The 22,094-nt window shown below is 41.0% G+C and overlaps 1 protein-coding gene across 1 annotated transcript in view; it reads left to right on the top strand.

The window, feature by feature from the left end:
- The first annotated feature begins 5,721 nt into the window (after window positions 1-5,721).
- The window catches only part of BTAF1 (B-TFIID TATA-box binding protein associated factor 1), a 65,901-nt gene continuing 49,528 nt past the window's right edge, over window positions 5,722-22,094 (top strand). Inside the window, exons 1-6 of the mRNA XM_063132866.1 lie at window positions 5,722-6,033; window positions 16,083-16,206; window positions 17,348-17,462; window positions 17,776-17,922; window positions 20,918-21,081; window positions 21,506-21,642. Coding sequence (XP_062988936.1) covers window positions 6,020-6,033; window positions 16,083-16,206; window positions 17,348-17,462; window positions 17,776-17,922; window positions 20,918-21,081; window positions 21,506-21,642 — 701 coding nt within the window. The 5' untranslated portion in view covers window positions 5,722-6,019. The remainder of the gene's footprint in view (window positions 6,034-16,082; window positions 16,207-17,347; window positions 17,463-17,775; window positions 17,923-20,917; window positions 21,082-21,505; window positions 21,643-22,094) is intronic.

Here is a 22,094-nt window from a genome sequence, read left to right on the forward strand (position 1 = left end):
CACCCTAAATAATTTGGTCTCGTTAGCAAGCATGGTCTGCTCACTCCTAATTCCAGATCATTTATGAAGAAGTTAAAAAAAGCACCAGTCCTAATACAGATCCTTGGGGACTCCACCATTCATGTCCCTCAATTATGAGAACTTTTAATTTATACCTACTCTTTGCTTTCTGTTGGTGGTTATTCCATGACTGCTAGGTTTTCCAGTGGGTGGGAAGGAGACTGGAGAGACCAGGATACAAGCTATCCTGAACCTCTTCCAGACTCTTTTTCCCCACCCCACCCTTGCTAGATGGGCAAAAAAGCATGTCTAGCAAAAAATGCAACAATCGGAGGATTGTATCAACCCAGCAGGACATTTGATGCCTGAATGCCTCCAACTTCAGAGGCTTGCATCCTTATTTAATCTGGAATGGGAATAAGACTTGTGTAATTAGCATTGTTTCTAAATGATTTCAGAATTAATGAAATACACAACATCTGGGGAGCAACTAAAGTTATAATTTTATACCTACTTACCTACGAGTAAGCCCCATTCAAACCCATGGTACTTAGTTCTGAGTAGACATGTATTGGATTGTGTTGTACAGCTGTAATCCTCTTCCACTTAACTCAATGGGACTCGTTTCTGATTAAGTTCTAATTAAGGAATTTGGATTTACTTCTGATGAGTTCAAATTATGCTATGATTAGTATTTGAAGAGATTGTGAATCTCCGTGTGAAAATACATTAATCGGTTTAGTATTGAGTATATAGGAAAGATGCCCATGTGTGATGTTCAAACCATAATGAAAAAGAATTGTGGCAATTGTTCTGTTTCTAGAATAGAGATGACTAATTACTACTAATCTGAATCTATGGAGACATAACAATATATATTGTTTTAAATTATACTGGTAAAAGAGCTTCATCAGACAAGTGTTTTATTGAACACTCGTTACTGGGCATTCATGGATTTTTGCGTGTCCCTCTCATGACGTTGTCTGCCTCCTGCACCTTCTTGCCTTCTTCACACCACAAAAAACCACCCCAGTAAATCTGACTTAAAATAAAGACAGAAGTTGCTGCTATCTCCTGCTGTGTGCAGAAAAAGCAGCGTGACCAAAATGGCCCATTGAATGGCTATGTGCACAGTTTACTTCCTCTTTCAAAAGAGGAAGTAATGAGGAACAAATGCATGGGTGGAGAAGTGACAGTAAGCAAACACAATTTTCCCGTGTGATGATGCCGTTTTTTGAATGTCTGTAACAGTCTTTCCCGTGCCTTCCAGAAATCTTGCACAACAATGGCAATGCAGGTTGGGCATTATAGTAAAACAGATCTGGTCTGAAACATTTCAGTTTTTGTTTTTGTTTTTTACAAAACTGGCAATCAATGTATTTTTATGATCTAGTACAAATGTTTCATATGATTGTGTGGTCAAAAGCCTGCTGTTTTAACATATACCAGCTGGAAGCTGTTTCAAATTTCTATACTGAAAGTAATTCTGCATAGGTACAATCATGAATAATATCAATAGGTCATCACATGCACCGATTGCAGGCATGTCGATTTCACTGTGTGTAGGACAGGCTTTCACAATTTGTAAATCACCAAGCTGAACTCAGAACACCTACTAGGTAAGGCAGCCTTCAAGAGGTTCAGGGCTCCATCACACTTACTTTATTTTCCTGGTTTGCCTCCACGATTTCCACCTCTGTTTCATTAGCAGATCAAGCTAATGAATTACACGCATGTTTGTGGTATCGCCACTGTACCAGTGAAATCTTCTTTTGCATGTTTGCTCTCCCACTCCGCCCCTTCTCCTTCTTCCTCCAGTTCATTGGTTCTTGTCATTCAACTGGTTCGTTCGACATGACATGCTGGAGGAGGAGAATCACCCCGCCCTCCTCTTTCATCAGCAAGATTTCCCTGCAAAGCATATGCCCCCAACAGAGGACATAGCATGAGAGTGGCAATACATGGGGGTTGAAGAGCGCTTTACTCCTGCATGGAGGAAATAAACCGGATTCCCCCCATTCTAGGAAAACACAGAAAATAGATAGGAAGAGGCGGGGTAACTGCAAGACAGGCACATCGTCATCTGAGTACTATGCTGCAAAACGGCAAACCAGGCACGACGAGAGTGCAACAAAACACTGGTGTGATGACCCCCCAGTAAACCTTTTGTATTTCATGACAGCCTTGAATTGGAAAAAACAAGATTTGTCGAGCATCTGGCAGGTTATACTATGTGACCAGAGAACTGCATTTGGCTTGGTGGGTCATACATTGTATCCAATATGTGTTGTACTGAGAGGTTAGGGTCACAAATGGCAATCTACACATCATTTAACGTACTTTTTCCCCTACAGAAAAGTACTGTTCATGTATAAAAAGCATGGACAGCTTTTCTATGGAGCCCTAGAATAGCCCTGAATGTGCAAAGGATAAACAAAAAAGCACTTTTGTCATCAGGAGAGATAAGAAATAATCTGTAATGCTGAATAGACAGAGCCAGAGGTTTCACATCTAATTCAGCTTGTTCCAGAGGCTGTTGTATTTAAAACCAGAAAATAAAACTCTCTTAACTGGATTTGCAGAAGAGATTAAGTAAAAAATTGTGGATGCAGATGGACGCTGTCAAGGCCAGCATTCAGCTGCTGAATAATTAGGTGATGCTTCTCCTATCACTTCATCCCCGTGTCACCTGTTTAATATACAAGAGACTTGCCATAAAAAGTGTGTGTTGGAGGAGTGCCTAATATCATGTAATAGACAAAGGCTTTAATTCTATACATAGTTAGGAAGCCCCATTGAACTCAATGGGACTTACTTCTGAGGACACAGAAGTAAACAGTAATGACATTTCAAACATTCCTCAACTTAAAAAGTTTAAGATGATCACAAGGGAAAGTTATATCTTTCACTAGATCTGCTTCGCCTCATCTCAGAATGTAATCTGAATGGGTTAAGAGAACAAAATAGTTTAACTAGCTTGATCTTTTGTATTTATCCTGTATCCTTGGCACCTGTGGAAAAAACTAATGAACTTCAAATGAAGCAAGCAATAGCAGAGTCAGCAAAATAAAAGCAATGATTGGTGAACTGTATGGTTGGGCGGAGTTAATGTTTGCCTATAAATTGCATTTCTTGCATGATTTATATTGAGAGAGATAACACAGTATGGATAAGTGGGCTGGTCCATGAAGTCACAAAGAGTCAGAAGCGACTGAACGAATAAACAACAACAAAAACTCGACTGGCCACAAGCAGACTATGGCTGAACATGACACTATCATGTAGAACTGCAACACTAAAGCAGCCTTGGAAAAGTAATCAAGATAGTTGCTGATAAAGTGCGTCAGCTGCCCAGTTCCCGGTCTGTTATTGAAATCAAATGGTACAGATTTATATGCAGCTTCTGAAGTATAAGCCCTATTGAACGTAGTAGGGCTTACTTCTAAGACTCAATGGGCATATAATATAACGCGTAGCTCTATGGCAGAGAAGAGCAGGTAAGTATCCTGATGTACATCAGGGCAGGACTAGCATTTATGTTTTTGGTGACTTAGTAATTTGCTTCTGCTGCTGCCGCTGTTTTACCAGTAATGTTTTAAAGATGTTTTAATCATGCATGGTATGTTTTAATCTATTTTAATGTGTATTTTATATCATGTTTTTATACTGTTTGTTTTAGTTTTTGTGAACTGCCCAGGGAGCTTCAGCTATTGGGCGGTATAGAAATGCAAAATAATAATAATAATGTCCCTTACCCCATATACCCTGCAGCCTAATCCTATCCACCTTGATTTGGAAGTCTCATTGAGACTGGAACTTCAGTCCTAAGTATGCATGCATAGGATTGCAGCCCTAAGTCTTGATCCTTCCTGTCTTTTAACCATTAACTATAATAGGGTGCTTGAGGTTCCAATCTTATTCCCTCTTATGTTGTAATAAGTTGCTCGGAACTCAAAGGGACAGAATTCTGAATAAAGGGTTGTGCTGTAAGTAGTTTGACTACTGATGGTAGTACATTACCTGCAGTATCAGAGGCCCATTTGTTGTGCATGTGTGAAAGGGCTTTCTATGGAATACGCTTCCTTAAGAAGTACGATTGCCCCCTACTCTCTCAGTCTTTAGAAAGGGTGTGAAAAACTATATTTTCAACTTAGCCTTTTAAAAATGTAGCTTAAATGTTTTAATCTTTTTTGTTTTAAGGTTTTATTATTTTTACACAACCTTAATGTTTTTTTTAACAATTAATTTTTCATAAATGGTAATAAATAAATATACTAGTTGCTGGGGGACATGATGTGCAATTACAGCCATATCCTACTTGTTGGCTTCTGACAACAAATGCTGGATTAGACAGGTCTTTTGCCTGATATGCTTTTGGAGTCTCCAGTCCTATTTGTATCCCATTTACTTTCCAAGGAGCTCAAGATGGTATATATGGTTTCTCTACCTGACTTGCTACTATATCCTTGCAACAACCTTGAAGTAGGTTAGGCTGAGTTATAGCTGGTCCAGTATCCTATGCATGGGATTGTATAGCATGCTCAGCAAGTGTAGGTAGGAAGGAAACATCCTTTTCATTAGGGGGGCTGTCATTCCTTAAGGACAACAGATGAGGTGAGACTTTGATATGAGTCTGAAGTGTGCGTGATCTAAAGATAATCAGAGATCTGGAGTTGGGCCTTTTCAAATGCTGTTTTCTTTAGAATTCACTGCTGGAAGACCACCCGAGTTCAGTTTTTCAGGCTTTGGTGAAATAGTACAGAAGCTTTCTTATTTATGATACAGTCTTATGCATTTAACTTAATATGCATTTAACTTAATATGTAGCTCTGGATGAAGAGTAGGATAAAACTGCTATAGATAAATGGTCAGCCGCAAGTCATATTGAATTCAATGGGACTTACTCCCAGGTAAGTATGTATAGGACTGCAGTGGGTTTTAGAAGTCCACTATACATATTAGCTGCTACGCTTTACTGTTTATACTTTTTTAAAAAGTGCTTTAAAAAAACACTGTAAGCCCCCTCAGACTTTTAGGAGAAGGATGAAAAACCTTAATCAAACCTTTAAATGCTTCAAAGTGTGGAAACTTCACTGGGCAGTTTGCTTTTGAGCAACTTTTCCCATACATACGGATACGCCCGTGTTCCTACAAAGGGAACTACCTAAATTCATAACCAACCTACAGCCCGTTTGGTTCTGTGTAACCAGAAGACAAATCCGACCACGCCAGGCATTTATGGTGCAATGAACACTGGGACTTGTAGTCCTCCCATCCCCGGCATCATGGCGTAGGCAGCGCAAAACTACCTTCGGCCATGAGCCTTTACTACCTTCGACTAGGAGCGATGGTTTATTCCATTTCACGTGTTTGCGGGGGAGCTCGACGGAATGATTTGTTATTTTAAGTTAAGGCATTCAGGGTTTTATTTTTCAAACGTATTAGACATATCTGAGAGATGCAAACGTAGGACTCCCCGCAGTTGGGAAATTCATTTTGTCGGATTCTTTTAACCAACCCGATTGGTAAATGGTACTGCCCTCCACCATGGCTACCGCCATCGCTACCACCTCCTCAACGAGCTCTGCGAGCTCAATGGTAGACTCCTAGTTAGCCCCGATTTTTCCCCGCCCTCGTGCATTTCTTCAAAGCACGCTTGCTATTGGCTGTGGTTTAGCGTCCATGCCAATCAGGAAGCGGCTTCCATGGAGGAAGGGAATAAATACAAGATGGCTGCTCATATAAAACCAGGCATCGGGCTTCTCCCTGGTGATGGAGGAATAGAGGCTTTAATCCGCGCGGCTGGTATTTCGCGTCGCTACTGCTCTCACAGACGTCTGAAGGCGGGAGTGGGGCTCGAGCCGCCGCTGGCGACAGCCACCACTAGTCGCCATCCCACTGGTGGGCCGCGGCGCGCTTCCCGCAGGCCCAGGCCAGGGCCCTGCCCTCCTCCTTCCTACCAGAATCGTGGCGGCTCTCTCGCTGCTCCGCCAGGCCCGGGCTCCGACTCTTTCTCGTCATGGCCGTCTCCAGGTCGGTGTGAGCTGGTGGGGACGTGGGCTGGGGAGCGGGGAGCTTGTCAGAGTCGATTCCCTCAGCCTCGTAGTCGTCGTAAAGTCGGTGCGCCTGAGCTTACTTCCTTCGGAGCGAGGCAGGCCTCGTGGGATCGCGGTGGCGAGAGGCTGCTTATTAAGTCCTGGGTAGGCAGGAATTCCCTTTGCCCCTCAAAGCAAGGGGGGAAACGAAGTCCAGAGGAGCCCCAAAGTTAGGGGCTCGCTCAGCTTCTGCCTAAGCGTAAGGGGCTCGGTGCGTGAAAGCTGCCAAACTCCCCCGTCCCGCCTTTAAGTTAACTTTAAGATGCTTCTAGTGGAAGAACGGCAAGCTAAAATATGAGTGAGCCACAGGAAATGTTCGTCGTTTTAAGTATTGCAGTCATATTCTGGCTTCATGGAAATGAATGAGAAGTCGTTAAGGCAGTCAGGATAGCCCAGTTTGTATGTCTACGCATGAACTGTGCACACAGGCCTTCAGTGTAAGAAAGAAGCACTCAGCTTCGCTCTGCTTTTTTATGCTCGTGCTTAAGTAGTTGTGTTGCACTGAACCAGTTTTCTTCATCCTACTGCACTTCTAAGAGGATCTGTTAACTAGTCAGACTTTTTAGTATTTTACTTTTAGTTTATGCATCTTGCAGTCTACTGAACTATGTAAATGTATTTACAAATGGGGTTTTTTTGTGCCAGCATATAGTGTTCTTTACACATCAGGATTTTTGTGCTAGTCACTAGTGTGCTCTTTACACATCAGTAGCTGTGCTACTTGCTGCAAGCTATTAATTATAATTCAGGATAGTTTTAAAGTGAACCTTATCAGGATATGCAAGTTGCTATTTGCTTGACACATTTCTTAATGAATTACTTCTTTTTTTAAAAAAAAAACCTCAATGTTTTGATATCTAGCAAACAATGGCTGTAATAAAGCTAATATGTTGTTCTCCAACCATGAAACCTTATGGTACCCATAAACCATAAGGTAGATACTTATTAAAATACTTTTTCAGTGTACATGTGATTTGTTAGTACACTATCAGTGAAAGACAATTGCTACCAGAACGTTGGTAAAATATTTGGAAATGGTAATAGTGTATGGTTGAGCATCTAGGTGGATGAAATCTCTGATTTTGGTCTGCATGTAGCATCAGCCCCTAAACATGCTTACCTGAGAGTAAGCTCCATTGAGCTCTGAGATACTTACAAATAAGTCCATATGCGTAGGAAGCTGTTAATTTCCTGACACATTGTGCTTTGAAAGTTCTTAGACGGCAATTTTATATTTCTTCTAGTTAGTCTTCTGTTAAGCAACAATGCTATATTATAGTTTCCTGTCTTCATAGAAAAGCTATGAAGTCTGTTTCCGGACACATACATTAAAATGTTGTTCCCTTATACTATATTAGCTTGTAATAGCCTTTGCTACTGAGCTTCTGCTGCTAATTCTTTTCTGTTTTATTTACAGAAATATCCATTTCCCTTTTGTATAATTGTTATGCTGTGGTTTATTATAGAGTAACCATTTTAGGAAGTCCATACCTTAGTGATAGTGCATGTGCTTTGCATGCAGAAGGTCTCGGTTTCATTTAAACTTTAAATGAATATTCTAAAGGATTGAACCTGAGGCCTTCTATATGCAAAGCATGTGCTCTATCACTTTGTTATGGATTTCCTAAAATGATCTCTGATTGTAGGACTGGGAAAGACCTGTGTTGGAGACCCACTACCAATTGAAGTAGGTAGTACTGGGCTAATTAGACTAATGGCCTAGTTCAGGTTAAAATTGCTTTATCATAAGGCTACAGAAAGGGGAAGAATGTGCTGAGGACATTACTTCCAAAATAAGACCATAGCTTTGAGTTAATCATAATAACTTTTAAGGCCACAAAATAGCCATATAAGTTTCATACAAATGTTGGTGCTGACTGGTAGCTGAAGAAGAATAGTCCTTTATCTAAAAGATATAAGTAGAGCAGATGAAAGGTTGAATGCTTGGATTGTATATGTTTTCCCTAAGGTTTATGAGATATGAACTAACTCCCTCTAGGGCTAGATAATAAATGAAAAGGCAAACATACACTAGCCCTATTCAGACGCAATTTGGGGAAGGGTGGTTAGGCTAACCATGGTGCATGGTGGTTACCACTAATCACGCTGCGTTTTTCTGTCACATGTGCACAGAACCACATCCCTTAGTGTGGTTACCCTAACCACTCTTGAGAGTGTGTAGCTTCTCCTTGCACTGCAACATTGATGGTGCTATATAAATAAATAATAATAATAATAATAATAATAATAACTGCTTGGAGAACCACGGGAAGTGTTTTTTGTGCCTGACTGTGCTGGGGATGCCCTGGGCCGTGTGGCTGCCCCAGAGTGTGATAAAGGCTCCCACTTAGGGCCCGGACTATGCCTTCTCTTTCTCTTGTGCTTCTACTTGACTTCCTGCCTTGGTCAGCCTACTGCACTATGACTGGGATGCCTTCGAGGCATCACTGTCGAAGTAGAGGGCAGGAGAGCTGCTGCCACCTTTTATGGGATTGGACCCTGAGGGGTGGGTGTGATTGTCCTGCTATTCTGCAGGGAGTGCCTGGGTACTTGGGGCATCTGCCCTTCCCCCTGTGGTTGGGGCGCAGGTTGCTCCTTGGGATTCAGGTGTACCAGACACTGGTGGGACAGTATGGCAGGGGTGGGCTTTGGCTCCGTGGGAATGTGCGTGACTGGGCTGCCTGTTGGTGGGGGCGGTTCACCTCACTGTGGTCAGCAAGACTCTTGCCCCTCCCCCATTCCTCAGCACTCTTGCCCGAGGGAGCTTTGCGTGTTTGGCTCCATGAAGGGGATCAGGTGCATTTCTTTGATTGCATATGGTGGCAGGGATGGACAGCGACAGGACTGGCTTGCATTTGCTGCGTCACATGTTGCTGGGCAGATTTTGACCATGGGGCTCCCACATGCTGCCCAGTGCAGCAGCTTCATTTTCTGCTGCTCTTGTCATGGAACTCTATGGTGACACTTGTGTTAACTACGCAGACCTGACAGACACCATGATTAGGGCCACTAACCCTTTTGCAGTATGTGGTTTAAACTGTAGTTATGTAGCCAGCATAGTTAATCACCTTATACGTGAGATGTGAGCCAACAGTGATGGCTTAACAACACTTAGCCATCATGGCTTAGTGTGACATCTAAACAGGGACACTGTGCTGTACATACAGATATTGCTAATGACCACTAATTTTTATTTCCCTACAACTCCAGGCTTTAGTGACCACAAGCAATCTTAGATTTCTTGCGGAAGTCATATGTGCTTCTGGTGAAATGTAAGTCATAAAGGTGGTAGATGTTCAGTGTGTAGTCTAGACCAGTTCTCTGGCTTAAGTCAGGAAGTCTCTGTCACTTTCCAATCTCTTCTTTAAAATTTCCACTAGAATAAAAAATCCCTAGTGCTTAAGTTAAAGCTGTCCCTTTAAAAACTCGGATTTCCATTGCTGCTTATCCTTTTTGGTGTAGAATGAGTAGTTCTTTGAAACAGCTGAGAAGTGTGAGTAAATACTCTTGTGTTGGTTTTTCTAGAGCAATGTTTTTCAGACTTTGTCATAATGTAGTGTTATTTCTCACAATTAAGAAAAAAATGGTTTGTGCCTCTCCATTTGTAATGGATGACTGAGTAATCTTTGTTTTGCTAAAGTTCATTCATGACTCAAAAAGAAAACCTGTAGGAAAGAAACAGGAACATATAGACCAACTGCAAATAAAAATAATAAAATAGGGCACTGGTGTCATTGGCTTGGCAAAATTATTTAACACTGTCAACCTTGTGTACTGTGGGATATATTAGAGGAGAAACTCCAGTCCATCACCTACATCAGTGGTCTTCAACAGGTCCAGACCCGAGATCCACCTTGGACTCCTGGTCTGCAACATGGAACACCATTTGACAATTTTCTCTATGCCCAGTGTGGTGGAAATAGCTTTGCCATGACCCACTTTTGGATTGTGACTCACTGGTTAAAGACCACTGCTCTACATCTTGCTGCAATAAAAACCTACAGAAATAAGGTGTTTCAGAAACAGCTTACCGTTTTGACTTTTTAATTTTTATTATTTATATTTTTTCTTCCTCTTGCAAGGAACTCATGGTGGCTTACATTGATCCTCATCTCCATTTTATCCTCACAGTAACTCTGTGAGGAAGGTTAGGCTAAGAGTCAGTGACTGGTCCGAAGTCCCGCAGTGAAGGTCATGGCCAAGTGGGGATTAGAACTCTGGTCTCCTAAGTCCCAGTCCAACACTCTAACACCACACTGGCTCTTCTGTTAGGCTTTTAGGATTTTTAGCTGGGAGAAATGTTACAATTAAAGAGGAAATAAAACTCATGAATGAACTATGGGGAGAAACAATGTTATGGTTGAGCAAGAAATAGTGGCTCCCATATGTATTTAAACTGTTTTATTAGTTTTGTAGTTATCTAGGAAATATTTGCTGACTAGTTATAATCTGCAAATTGCAAAAATAGATGTGCCAACTTGGTTGCGGTCAAAACGGGGTAGACCTTCTTTAGGAAAATACATGGTGCATCTGTTTTGTATGTATGTGTGGATGTTGTATTTGTATGCATGTACAAGAAATGCCGTAGATTCAGTACACAATTATAGTACTTCTCTAGAATTTTCTTTAACTTTATGATTTAATTTTCTGGTTCTGTAGGTTTTTCTTAACTTCCAAATAATTAAAGTATTTTCAGTTCTGTCATGTTCTTTGGGTGTTCTCTGTCCCTTTGCTGTAAACAAATCCCTGGATCAGACCCAAAGTGCTTCCCCAATAAATTACCTTTCATGCCATGTGGAGGCTTCCCTTGTACAGAGAACCTTGGTTTTGGGGTAAAAATATTTGGATGTTTTAACTTACATGATTTCCTTCTTTCTAACATTTACTTCCTGTACTTTAATATTTTTCCATCTATGCAGTATTCAACACTTGCAGTTTATATCTTACTATAGTTGACTCTAATCAACATTGTTCAGGGTTTCTTTCTTTCTTTTTTTAAAAAAACGTTGCATGGAGCTAGGTAAAAAGGCTTATAAAGTCACTAGCTTGTTTCGGGCAGACCATCTGCATGCTAGTACTTGATTGCTCAGTATCATACTTTTCTGTGGGTGCCCAGGAAAGCTGGGTATGAGGCAGAGTGGGGGGTCCCTTGGGCTCTCCCCCCACTCTGCCTACTCCCTGCTCTGCCTATCCCCCACTTGCCTGCCCACAGGACTTACCTGAGGCTTTCACATGAACCGCTTCAGCAATTATATGTTTCAATGCTGCCTCTCCCCCGCTTCGTCCCAGCTGTGTTTATAAATCTTGGTGTTTATAAATCTTTGTAGCAACACAAAGTTCTTCTCATAGTTCGGAACCTCCAGCGTACAAAGTTCTTCTCATATCTCAGAACCTCCAGAGTGTCATCGCTTGGAACCGCCAAAGTGCCATGCATTACCTTTGCATTTTATATATATAGAGAGAGATACTATATGATATCATGGTGATTTCCTTCCCTACAAAATGACTAGGTTCATAATCGTAAAAACAGGGTTATGAACCTGCATAACCCTAAAACAGGCCATGGATTATGTAAGGGTTGTTTAACCCTCACATAATCAATACTTGCTGAGTTCACACCTGTGGGGACATTCGGGGAAAACCTTAGGCTTTTGCTTGCATTACTATTCACACACTGAAAAGGGAAGTGACAAAATAATAAACCCAGGGTCTCTCTGGTTTGTTCACTTAGTGCTGTGATTAGGTAAATGTTACCTTGAGGTGTGGTCCTGAAGATAAAGTGTATTACCTAAGAATACCAAAGTGAGGCAAACTGTTTTCAAGCAATGTTAACCAGTAGCTGTTATTTGTTTTCATCTTGTGATGTACAGTTGAGGGAAGGGGGTCAAAAGAAGATTGTGACTCCCAGTAGACTACTGGTCAATTTCTGTCAGACCACCTAGCTCCAGGATGAATTGATTTAAATCAAGTTTACTGTGGATACTAAATATATCTCCTAAACAATGCAAAGCTGAACATTAAACCATGTTAATTTACAACTAAATGGAGTTTAGTTCTTGAATCTCTTTCTCGTGCTGTGTCCATTTTGCAAGCTCTACTGGTAAAGGGGGAAGAGGGGGAATATCTTTACAATATTCCCATATAGGATTGACGTAAGGCCAACAACAAAGACAGTTTGTGAGGTTAACAGCAGTCCTGTGGTGGAAAAGTAGATTCTGTGGCAGAGCTACGACCACTTCTTAAGCCTTGCTGGCTGGTTGCAGATGGTGGGGGACAGATCCCCCCTCATTGAACCCGATAGGAAGGAAATGATTACACCAGGCCCAGAGCTGACATATTCTTGCCGCTATTGTGGGGGTGGGGGGAGATTAGAATTGTGTACATCATTGGCTGCCCCTGGAAAGTTCCATTTTGGCTCCTACCACTGCTGGAACACCACCAGCAGGTTGTCCACACCCGCTTTCTGTGGGTATACTAGGGTGCCTTCCTGCTGGCAGTCCTCTGTTTCCACCAGCAGAGTGGCGCTTAGGATGCTTTCTATAGTCTCTCATCCAGCCAAATGCTAGGTGTAGGATTGCAACCTAAATATGGGAATGTAGCAACCTGCCCTCTGGCTGATTTTATCTTTTCTTTGTATTGTTGCTCTTTTCTGTTTCATTTTGCCTTGGCCTAACACCACCCTCGCCAAAAAAAAAAGGTAGCACTAAATAAATAAAATGAAACACACATGACTGATAGGTAGAAGTAAGATCTGATAGGTATCTGGCAGACTAAAATTCTGTATTTTTATCAGGGAAAATAAATTGCCCATGTTTGGTAGGTAGAGTATAAAATGAGAAATAATTAGATATGCTCTTTTATGTCAAAAAAAACTCCTTTAACTCAGTGTATCTGGTAGAGGCATTAGATCTGTTTAGAGACTAATGATAGGGCTAACATGTTTCATATTCAAGTTATTTAGTATTAACCACATTACTCTTCAAGAGAAACATAGTACTTATATTTTAAAAAGAAAATGGATTTATAAAATTATATGGATACATATTTTAAAATATTTTTTATCCAAACTGCTTAGCATCTGCTAGTTGCTAGTATTCTTGGTCCTTAGTCTGATTATCAGGGGTGGCCCTCATCGGGCGGGGTGGGTGGGCTAAAACCCCTGCCTCAGGCAGCAGAGCAGGAGGATTGGTGAATTGCATGTCCCTTCCCAAGCCAGGAGGAGCTGTCACGCTGTGTGCCACCTGCCCACCTACTCGTCCCCCATTGCTGCCATGTCTCCAACTGCTCTCCGTACTGCATAGCTGCTGCCGCTGCCGATTACCCACTGGTGATCTTCAAGGACACCCTTTCCCACAGTGAAAATGTCCGTACGATCATTTTCAGCCATGTTGGCTTAAATAAGCCACTGTGGTTTGCAGCATGTGCCTGGAGTCCACAAGCTGCTGTTTTCTTTCTGCAACCCAACACCCGCTCTGAGGTTGTTGTGTCATCCATACCTGACGAGAGTGGGTTGTTGGCATGGTTAATAAACCACCCACCACCCTAAAACATCCCATGGCTGAAAATGATTGTGTGAAGCTGCTGTGGCTCTGAGGAAGGCTTCTCGAGCCAAGCATTTGTGCTTGACTGGGTCTCTGAAGGACTGTGTGAAGCTGCTTTTCCTTATGACGCAGCTCTTCAGAGGGCAGCAATAGGGTGGGAGATGCCGTGCCAAAGGGGTGAGTGGACTGTGTGTGGCGAGGTGGGAGGGAGACAGATGCACTCAGTGCCTGGGCAGTGTAGATGAGAGATGGACACGATGTTGGGGATGGGAGAGATGGACGTGGGTAGCGACAATGTAGGTAGTGGCATATATGTGCTCTTCTGCCTCAGAACCTGTGTTCTTTAGCATCAGTGCAATCTCATGATTGCTTAATTCAGATTAGTTAGGCCTTAACTACTAAACAATTTAGAAAGCATTGTTGAACAACAGGAAAGTGTGCTTCAAAAAAAAAAGAGGGGGGGCACAAAAATGGAAGACTGTATACCTCTAATATAGAGCTATGGGGAAATAAGAAATAGTGACCAGTAAGGATCACATGTGAAAAGTTTTTTGAACTCTGTCTACTTTTCTCTACACACAACTGACATACTGAGAAATTCCAAGCCACAGAAAAGACCATTGGCATGATGGTTACAAGCTATCAGCATGATGGTTCCTGAACTGTATACATCTTGTTAAAGTTTTTCATTTCAAGGATAAATTTCTGGCATAATGGAAAATCAAGGATTAAAAAATAGTTATTTATGAATAACAGTTACTCTTGAACCCTTGGTGTGCTTGATATTATGGGTCTCTTTTTAAGTCTTATTCTACATCCCATTCCTTAATCATCTGAAAAACACACAGCATCACTTCAGTTTTCACTTTCCATTCTGTGCCTTGCCTTCATTGGGGATACCCTGAAACTGCGCTGATGCCTGAAGCTTTGTGTGAGCAGTGTGAACTAATGCAGGACATGATGGTGTTGGTGAGGACAATGTGGGTTGGAAGCAGGAAGAAATGATAAGCAAACTAATCCTAAATAGGCTTACTTGATAGTGGCTGGGTTTGCACAATTGTGAGGATGGAAGAACCCATCATCAGTTCTCTCCGCCGCCCTTGCAGGTCACATGACCACATTTTACCTACAATGCAGCACAAGATGTTGTGTTGTCCAAACCCAGTACACGGCCCATTGGGGATGACTGTGTACTCACAAGTCATGCGTTACAGGGTGGATATGAAGCCTCCGCTGCAGCGCTGCACACCAGGGTTGGATGACATAGCAACCTGCACTGCATTGCAGGAAATTACATGAATCGTGGTTGTACGACAGTCAGGGCTGGAGAAACAACCAACAGTGGGTTCTTTCACTCCTGCAATCATGCGATCCTGACCACTAGGTCCCATTGAACTCAGTGGGACTTAGTTCTGAATAAACGCATTTATGTTTATGCTTTGTATCTTGAAACAAACCGCAAATTCTGATATAAGGATTTGACTTAGGAATTATTTGAAGATCTACTGCAGTCATGCTTTCAGTTTCACTCTTGTAGGTGAGCGTGACTAGAAGCATATTCTGTAAACAGTATTTAATCTTTTACTCATCTTCCAAGATTCACAAAGCCATCCCATGATGTTGACCATTTCTCAGGTCTCTTGGCAGATTACCGCTCCTTTTTTAAAAAGGCATATTGTTAATTTAATGAAAACATGCAAATCTAGAAAATAAATTTTTGCTTGTATATCTAATCCCTATACCACTTAGCTATATTTTAACTATAAGTGCTTAGTTAATTGAGCCTAGTTTGTCTCTAGCTTAATACTGCTTGTAAATATGTAGCCATAAATATATTTTCTATGTTAAAAATGGCTTTGTGGAGACACTATTACATTAAGAGAGAGAATTAGCCCACAACTGGAAAGGGCAAAGAAGGAAACGCAAACCTCTTGGTCTGTAAAGTAGTATCCTGGATAGGGAAGACCTAACCATCCCAGGCCCTGACACCACCACCCTGAAAATGTCCCAGATGGGCATTGCGAAATTGGGGCTTTTTTCCTAAGGCTAATTGGCACATGGGGAGCATTTTCAAGGGAGTGGCACCTTGGAGGGAAGGGTTAACATTTCACTCCCTGTGCAGTGCTACTTACCCCAAATTTTGCAGGAGAGGGAGGGAAGGGTGAAAACACTGCTTTGGCTGTTCTCACCACTGTTGTGCAGCCCCTGGAAGGTTATGTGCCAGCCTATGTGGCTGTCATTCTGGAAAAAGGTTTTCCTGGTCTATTCTTGAGTACGCTCCCAAGGCATTTAACCCCCTGTGAAATATAGCTGGTTCAGCATGCTGTAATAAGTCAACCAGAAATGGAAAGAGCAGCAATTTCACTAGGTAGTTGTGTGATTTTTAGAATATTGTAAATGCAAAGAATAAAAATATTTTACAATTTTATTTTGTCATCCATACTAGGCTTGATCGTCTCTTCATCTTACTGGACACTGGTACAACACCAGTAACAAGGAAAGCTGCTGCACAGCAACTTGGGGAAGTTGTGAAACTTCATCCACATGAACTAAATAATCTCCTGGCTAAAGTAAGCATTTTACAGAGTCTTTTGATAAGTAAGGTAATATTTGAGTTATCCCTGATCATCAAAATCAGCCAAGTGTGAATTTCTGTAACATTCAGTCCATGGAGTTGATGGTTCTAATGTAAGGAGTGCCACTTGAAGAATCACCAAATACGTTTAATCGCAGCCTTTTACTTTTTTATATAATTCAGCACTTCTTTAGACACCATATAAATCTGGAGGTCATTATTTAACATGTTCATTCTCTGCATAGGGGCTATTTACTATTATACTAATCCTAAAACACTTGAAACATTCTTATTGGAAATCAGTGAAGCTGTCACTTTTTATGAAACACAGTCAGTGATTCTTCTGTGGCATTCATATCCAGCCAATCACTGACCCAGCATGTTTGTGGAATGGCTTGTAAAGACGTTGTTCAGGTTCTGTGTCATTATTTTTTCTGTCCTCTTGGGTAGAAATAGATGGCTTCAGCAAGGCAAAACGGCAGAGATGCAAAGAGACTTATGCTGCTGAGCTATTTTTGTGTAAAAAGCCCCTATTAAATCCTTAGGTTTGTTAATCTCTTGGCTTATGTGAGTAACAAACCCATGAAACTTTACTAGAAAAAAATCTTATGAAGTTCAAGAGCCCACATTTGTGAAAAGTCAGTGAAACTAGATGATTGCTTTGTGTCAATGCCAAAAATTGCTTAATTTTGACAGGTTATTGAGTTTTTAAAATGTTGCATATAAAGATGCATTCATTAATTTCCCATTTTCAACTCCTAGGGCAGTATCTAACAGTGTCATTCTGCAAACCTAAATAGCGCTAGTGGAGCTCTGGCGAATCTTTCCATTGTGCAAGCGGTTGTGCTTTGCGCTCGCACAAGCAGTTGCACAAGAGTAATGTGCACCTGATTGTGCAGTTGTAATGCGACAGTGTAACTTTAGCTGGGTTCTCCTCTTGCACACAGTTGAGAACTAGTTTCTGCTAGTGCAACATCATTTGCACAAGCAGAATGACAGTTGGAAACAGCCCGTAGTTTTTTATTTTGTCATACTTCATAACCTCTTCAGTCTTGTCCCGAATATTAGATGAATACTGAATGAATGAATACTTTAAGATACGACAGATAGCTAATTCATTGTTTAACTTCTTAAAGGTATTGATACACTTAAGGAGTACAAATTGGGATACCCGCATTGCAGCTGGACAAGCTGTGGAAGCAGTAGTGAAAAATGTACCAGAATGGAATCCAACTCCACGACCAAAACAAGGTGCTTCAAAGAGAAAGCTCTAGAAATATTGTGAACAGCACTTTTATAGACTTCCTGTGCAACCATCTCTCTAAATATCCCCTGCAACGGCTCTAGCATTGCATTTTATGTTTGGCTATTAACAAAGAAATAATAAATAAAATGTCCCTCCTCTCTGCTATAAAGTACATAATTTGGTTATTACCTACTCTTTCAACTTGCTTACATGTTTAATGCTTCAGCACATCATTGAAATAGAAAGTTTTTGCATTGTATTCTATGAACTATTTTCTTCAGCCACACTAATCTCATTCTAAGTTTTTGTTAAATCTAGAACGTGGCTGTGAAAGTCCGGTGGAAGAGTCATCTGCCTCTGATCGCCTGCGTTTTGACCGATTTGATATCTGCAGACTTTTAAAACATGGTGCTTCTCTTCTTGGGTCTGCTGGTGCAGAATTTGAGCTTCAGGATGACACATCTGGTACTTGGCCTTTCAATTTCTTTGATTTAGTCAGGTGCTTTTGTTCTACAGTGAGATAAATGGTTAGCTGAATTTTCATAAGTTAACTGTGTTTGCCACAATTTTTCTACCTTAAGTAGATAAACAAGTGAAGAATTTGCACATAGCATAAACATGGAGTATATTCCTATTCTGCACACATAGAAATTCAATCCTACTCTTACTATGTCTACTGGTAGTTCATGAGATATATTTTCTCAGATCCAAGGAAATCATATATTATTCAAACATGTAGCATGCCATCATTTATAGAAAATGATTTAACTTGTTATGCATTCAAATTGTTAATATTTCCATACAAGTCAACTCTTAGATAACATAGATATAATGTCACTACAGTATTAATACTAGGTTGGATCTAGGATTTCCCACCACCAGCAGAAGCTCTCCCTGAGACATGTGGGAAGGGGGAGTGTGATGGCTTTGCTGAGTCTCTCCTTCCTTTTATTTATTTATTTATTTATTACACTTATATACCGCTCCCATAGCCAGGGCTCTCTGGGCGGTTTACAGAAATTCTAAAATCGAGGTAAAAACAAGTATACAAAATTTAAAACTCTAAAACACAGTACATACTGTGTACACATAAAGCATTAAACACAGTACACATAAAGCATTAAAAACCGATTAAAAACTAAACATGTGGGTAATTAGGATGTGCCGCCATATGCCTTAGCACCATCTCCCATGATGTTCCAGAAGATCCCCAAGCCTATGGAGGAGATTCTTGGAGGGGGGGCATAAGAGACTGCAGGGAGGAGGGGAAGGATGGGGAAACCAAACTGGGGGTCTTTTTTTAGATTATAACTTAGAAGTGAACTCATTCTGAAATCCATCTTTCCCAGAGTTTCCCTTTATTTAAACTTTAGGACTTCTTGTTTGAGGAACAGATTAGTGTGCCCCTCCTATGAAATATGGTCTGTTAAGAGTGACACATTCTTGTGTACCTTCATTCACGCTGGCATGAAGCCATTTCTGCTATTAAATTAACAGGCCTCAAAAGAAGGTCCTCAGATTTTAAAGACCTCAAAAGAAAAAACCTTTTTGGCCCAGGATAAGCTATCCTTATTTTATTCTTAGATTTATGCCACTGGGATTTTGTGATAATTCTTTCAGAATTCTGGACACCTACAGAGTAGTGCAAAAATTCCTAAAATAATAGCAGTTCATATTAAAATACATGCATTGTAATATTTATTTGTACATTGTACTTGTAACATGGACTGGTCAATTCAGTTCCATAAACTCCCTGTGTCTTATTTTGGTGAGCAAAGAAATCTAGGACTCAGGCCCACCACTCTGCCTTTCTACCACAAACAGCCATCTAGCCCCAAGGTAGTAGTGAAGCTGGAACGAGTCACAGCATAGGATACTAACCATATCCATATTGCCTAATTTAGAGATGGGCAACGTCATGTCCCAATCTGGCCCTCCAGCTTCCCCTTTACCTACTTCCATTCCCCTGACCACCAATTGTTTGGTGGGTTTTTTGCATATTTTTTTCCAATTCTAAAAAGTGGAAATGCCTGTCCTGAGGCTTAGTTATGGGTATAAGAGCTTTAAGCTAAAATATGCTAGTATTTTTGGTATTAGCCCTGCCCACCGCTGGAATGGGTCCCCCGAGATTCTCTCCAGAGTTGAATTTGGCCCTGGGACTGAAAGTGGTTCTGTACCCCTGGCCATCAGCTGTGATTTCACAGCTTTTTGGAGCTTCAGTAAACATGGAAAACCCTTAACTAAACACATTCAACTGAATAATTTTTGTTAATCGAATCAGTCATTAGTCAGCCCAACTGTCTTGTGTGGTGGAATTCCAAACCCCGTTTCGCCCTTTTTAGGATTGTTCGGTGGGGGTCAAAGATTCTCAAGATAGCATCTCCTTCTCTGTAATGAAAGTTTATTACGAGTAATTGCAAGGTGTCTGCACCATAGGACAGGCCCAAAGTGAGACTGACATTTGGTACAACAGTCCACAAATTTATAGGATTTTGGTGGATCCTAAAAAGGACCAATCATGACTCAGATACAAAAAGGCACCAATCATTACTCATAGATTATGAAAATACACCTCCAATCATAGCACACATACACTCAAATTATAAACACCTTATACAACTTATCTATGTTATACACACAGCTCTGGCAGGCTGGGGTAAAAGGTGTAAGCAAACATCTATTCTTGCAAAGTTATGGTGACACTTGAAGCACATTTAATGCAAAATCTTGAAGCAAAGCACTTGGGGTACAGTTAATATCATCCTCTGTCTTGGCCTTCTTAAAGGTCAAGCTCACAATCTATTTAGCAGTCCTATACCTGCAAAGGAGACAGGTTAGGCTCACGGTCTAATTTCTTCCAAACTTGTCAGCACAAGTGTAAACACAGGCCTTCCTACCTCTGGTGGCCACGATGTAACGCTTCCAGGGGGAAGCACCAAAACAAGCATAAATGCTAATTTCTGAAAGGGGCAGGTCAACCCCATCTGGAAATGAGCATTTCTGCTCATTTTGGCACTTCCCCCCCAAAACCCCACATCACAATTACCAGTAGTAAGGTCCACGCATGCTTTGGATACTACCCTAAATCTGAAAGGGCAAGACAGATTTTTTAAAGAACTTTTGGCATTCAGCAATAAATATGTAAACATATTACCTTGACTTAAGAATTCTGCCTTGAACACACTAATGGATTGAAAGATGAATTTTAACAAGTGTTGAAGTGGCTATGTATTAATTCTTCTCAAGAGACAGAAAAGTCTAACATTTTTCCAAACCAAGCTTGCTATACTAGTCAAAAGGCAATTTTATATACCTAAGCAAAGTGCAACTAGCTTTGCTGAAGAAGCTAAGTTATTCTTTTAAGTTAATTTTTGCTTCTAAATTGAAAATGGTCTTCACTGCTTTCATTTTAGCACATGATAAACATAGTTTTAAGAGCTTGAAATGTTTCACATTTAAGGTGAAGTTGATCCCAAAGAGAGGATAGCACGACAGAGGAAACTGCTCCAAAAGAAACTTGGCCTTGATATGGGTGCAGCAATTGGAATGAATACGGAAGACCTGTTCAATGATGAGGATTTGGACTACACGCCTGCTTCATCATTTCTGGTACACAAACAACCTGTAGGTAAAACTTGAAGCTGTTCACTGCAAGGACTTATACAGTGGGTTTGCTTTGTGCTTCTGCCATTAAGCTTTAAATACTGTGTTTGTCGTAATTTCAACTTTATAAAGATATGTAATGTCATACAGTAATTTTATCTAATATATTGTAAAAGTTTTTGCTGGAGATGGTATGACAAACTTTAGCGGGGTGGGGGAGTCTGTATCCCTTAAATTGCAGATGGGTGAGATCCCTGATTTCCAGTGGTTAACCGCTGTAGCCATGCTTGCCAAATCTTACACTTTTCCAGAGTTCCCTGACCCTTGGGAGTGGGGAGTCCAACAGGCTACAGCAGGAAGCACAGTATTTTTGTGTGAAAGGAACTCTGGTCATGCTTCCTTGGATCTAAGCCAGAGTATCTACTTAACCTTTACATCTTTTCAGACTCTTCAAGCTGCTGAGTTGATTGATTCTGAATTTCGAGCTGGTATGAGTAACAGACAAAAGAATAAGGCTAAAAGAATGGCCAAGCTGTTTGCGAAGCAGAGATCAAGAGATGCAGTAGAAACCAATGAGAAGAGGTACTGTAGTAGTGTGAAGTTTTATTTAAGGTGTGCAGAACTACAATTGTGGTGGTGTGGGGGGGATAAATTCAAAGGGGTGTTCATGGCCATGAAATGCTGACTGGACTGGTGTGGTCATGACGGGGGAGTAGAATGTAGTATCCTGGAAAAGGGAGTGGCCGCCTGACTGGAATTCCGCAGGAGTACTTCACACCCACACAATTTTGTTGTAAGTCCCACTTCTAAGACGAGTCATCTTGTCAATTTCTTTTCAGAAATCCCAGCAGCGTGTATAGTTGTGCATTATCTTGAACCTTATTATTCCAGTACATTATATAGATGGAAAACTGCTTTATTAAGAACTTTTTCAGTCTGCCACCTTTCTCTGGCATCATTTATAGTGATTGTATGTCATGCCCCACGCTCTTTATCATCCATTCCTTAAAGAGGATGCATCCATATGTTTCCAC

Source organism: Elgaria multicarinata, chromosome 8 (genome assembly GCF_023053635.1).
Source record: "Elgaria multicarinata webbii isolate HBS135686 ecotype San Diego chromosome 8, rElgMul1.1.pri, whole genome shotgun sequence".
Classification (NCBI taxonomy): domain Eukaryota; kingdom Metazoa; phylum Chordata; class Lepidosauria; order Squamata; family Anguidae; genus Elgaria; species Elgaria multicarinata.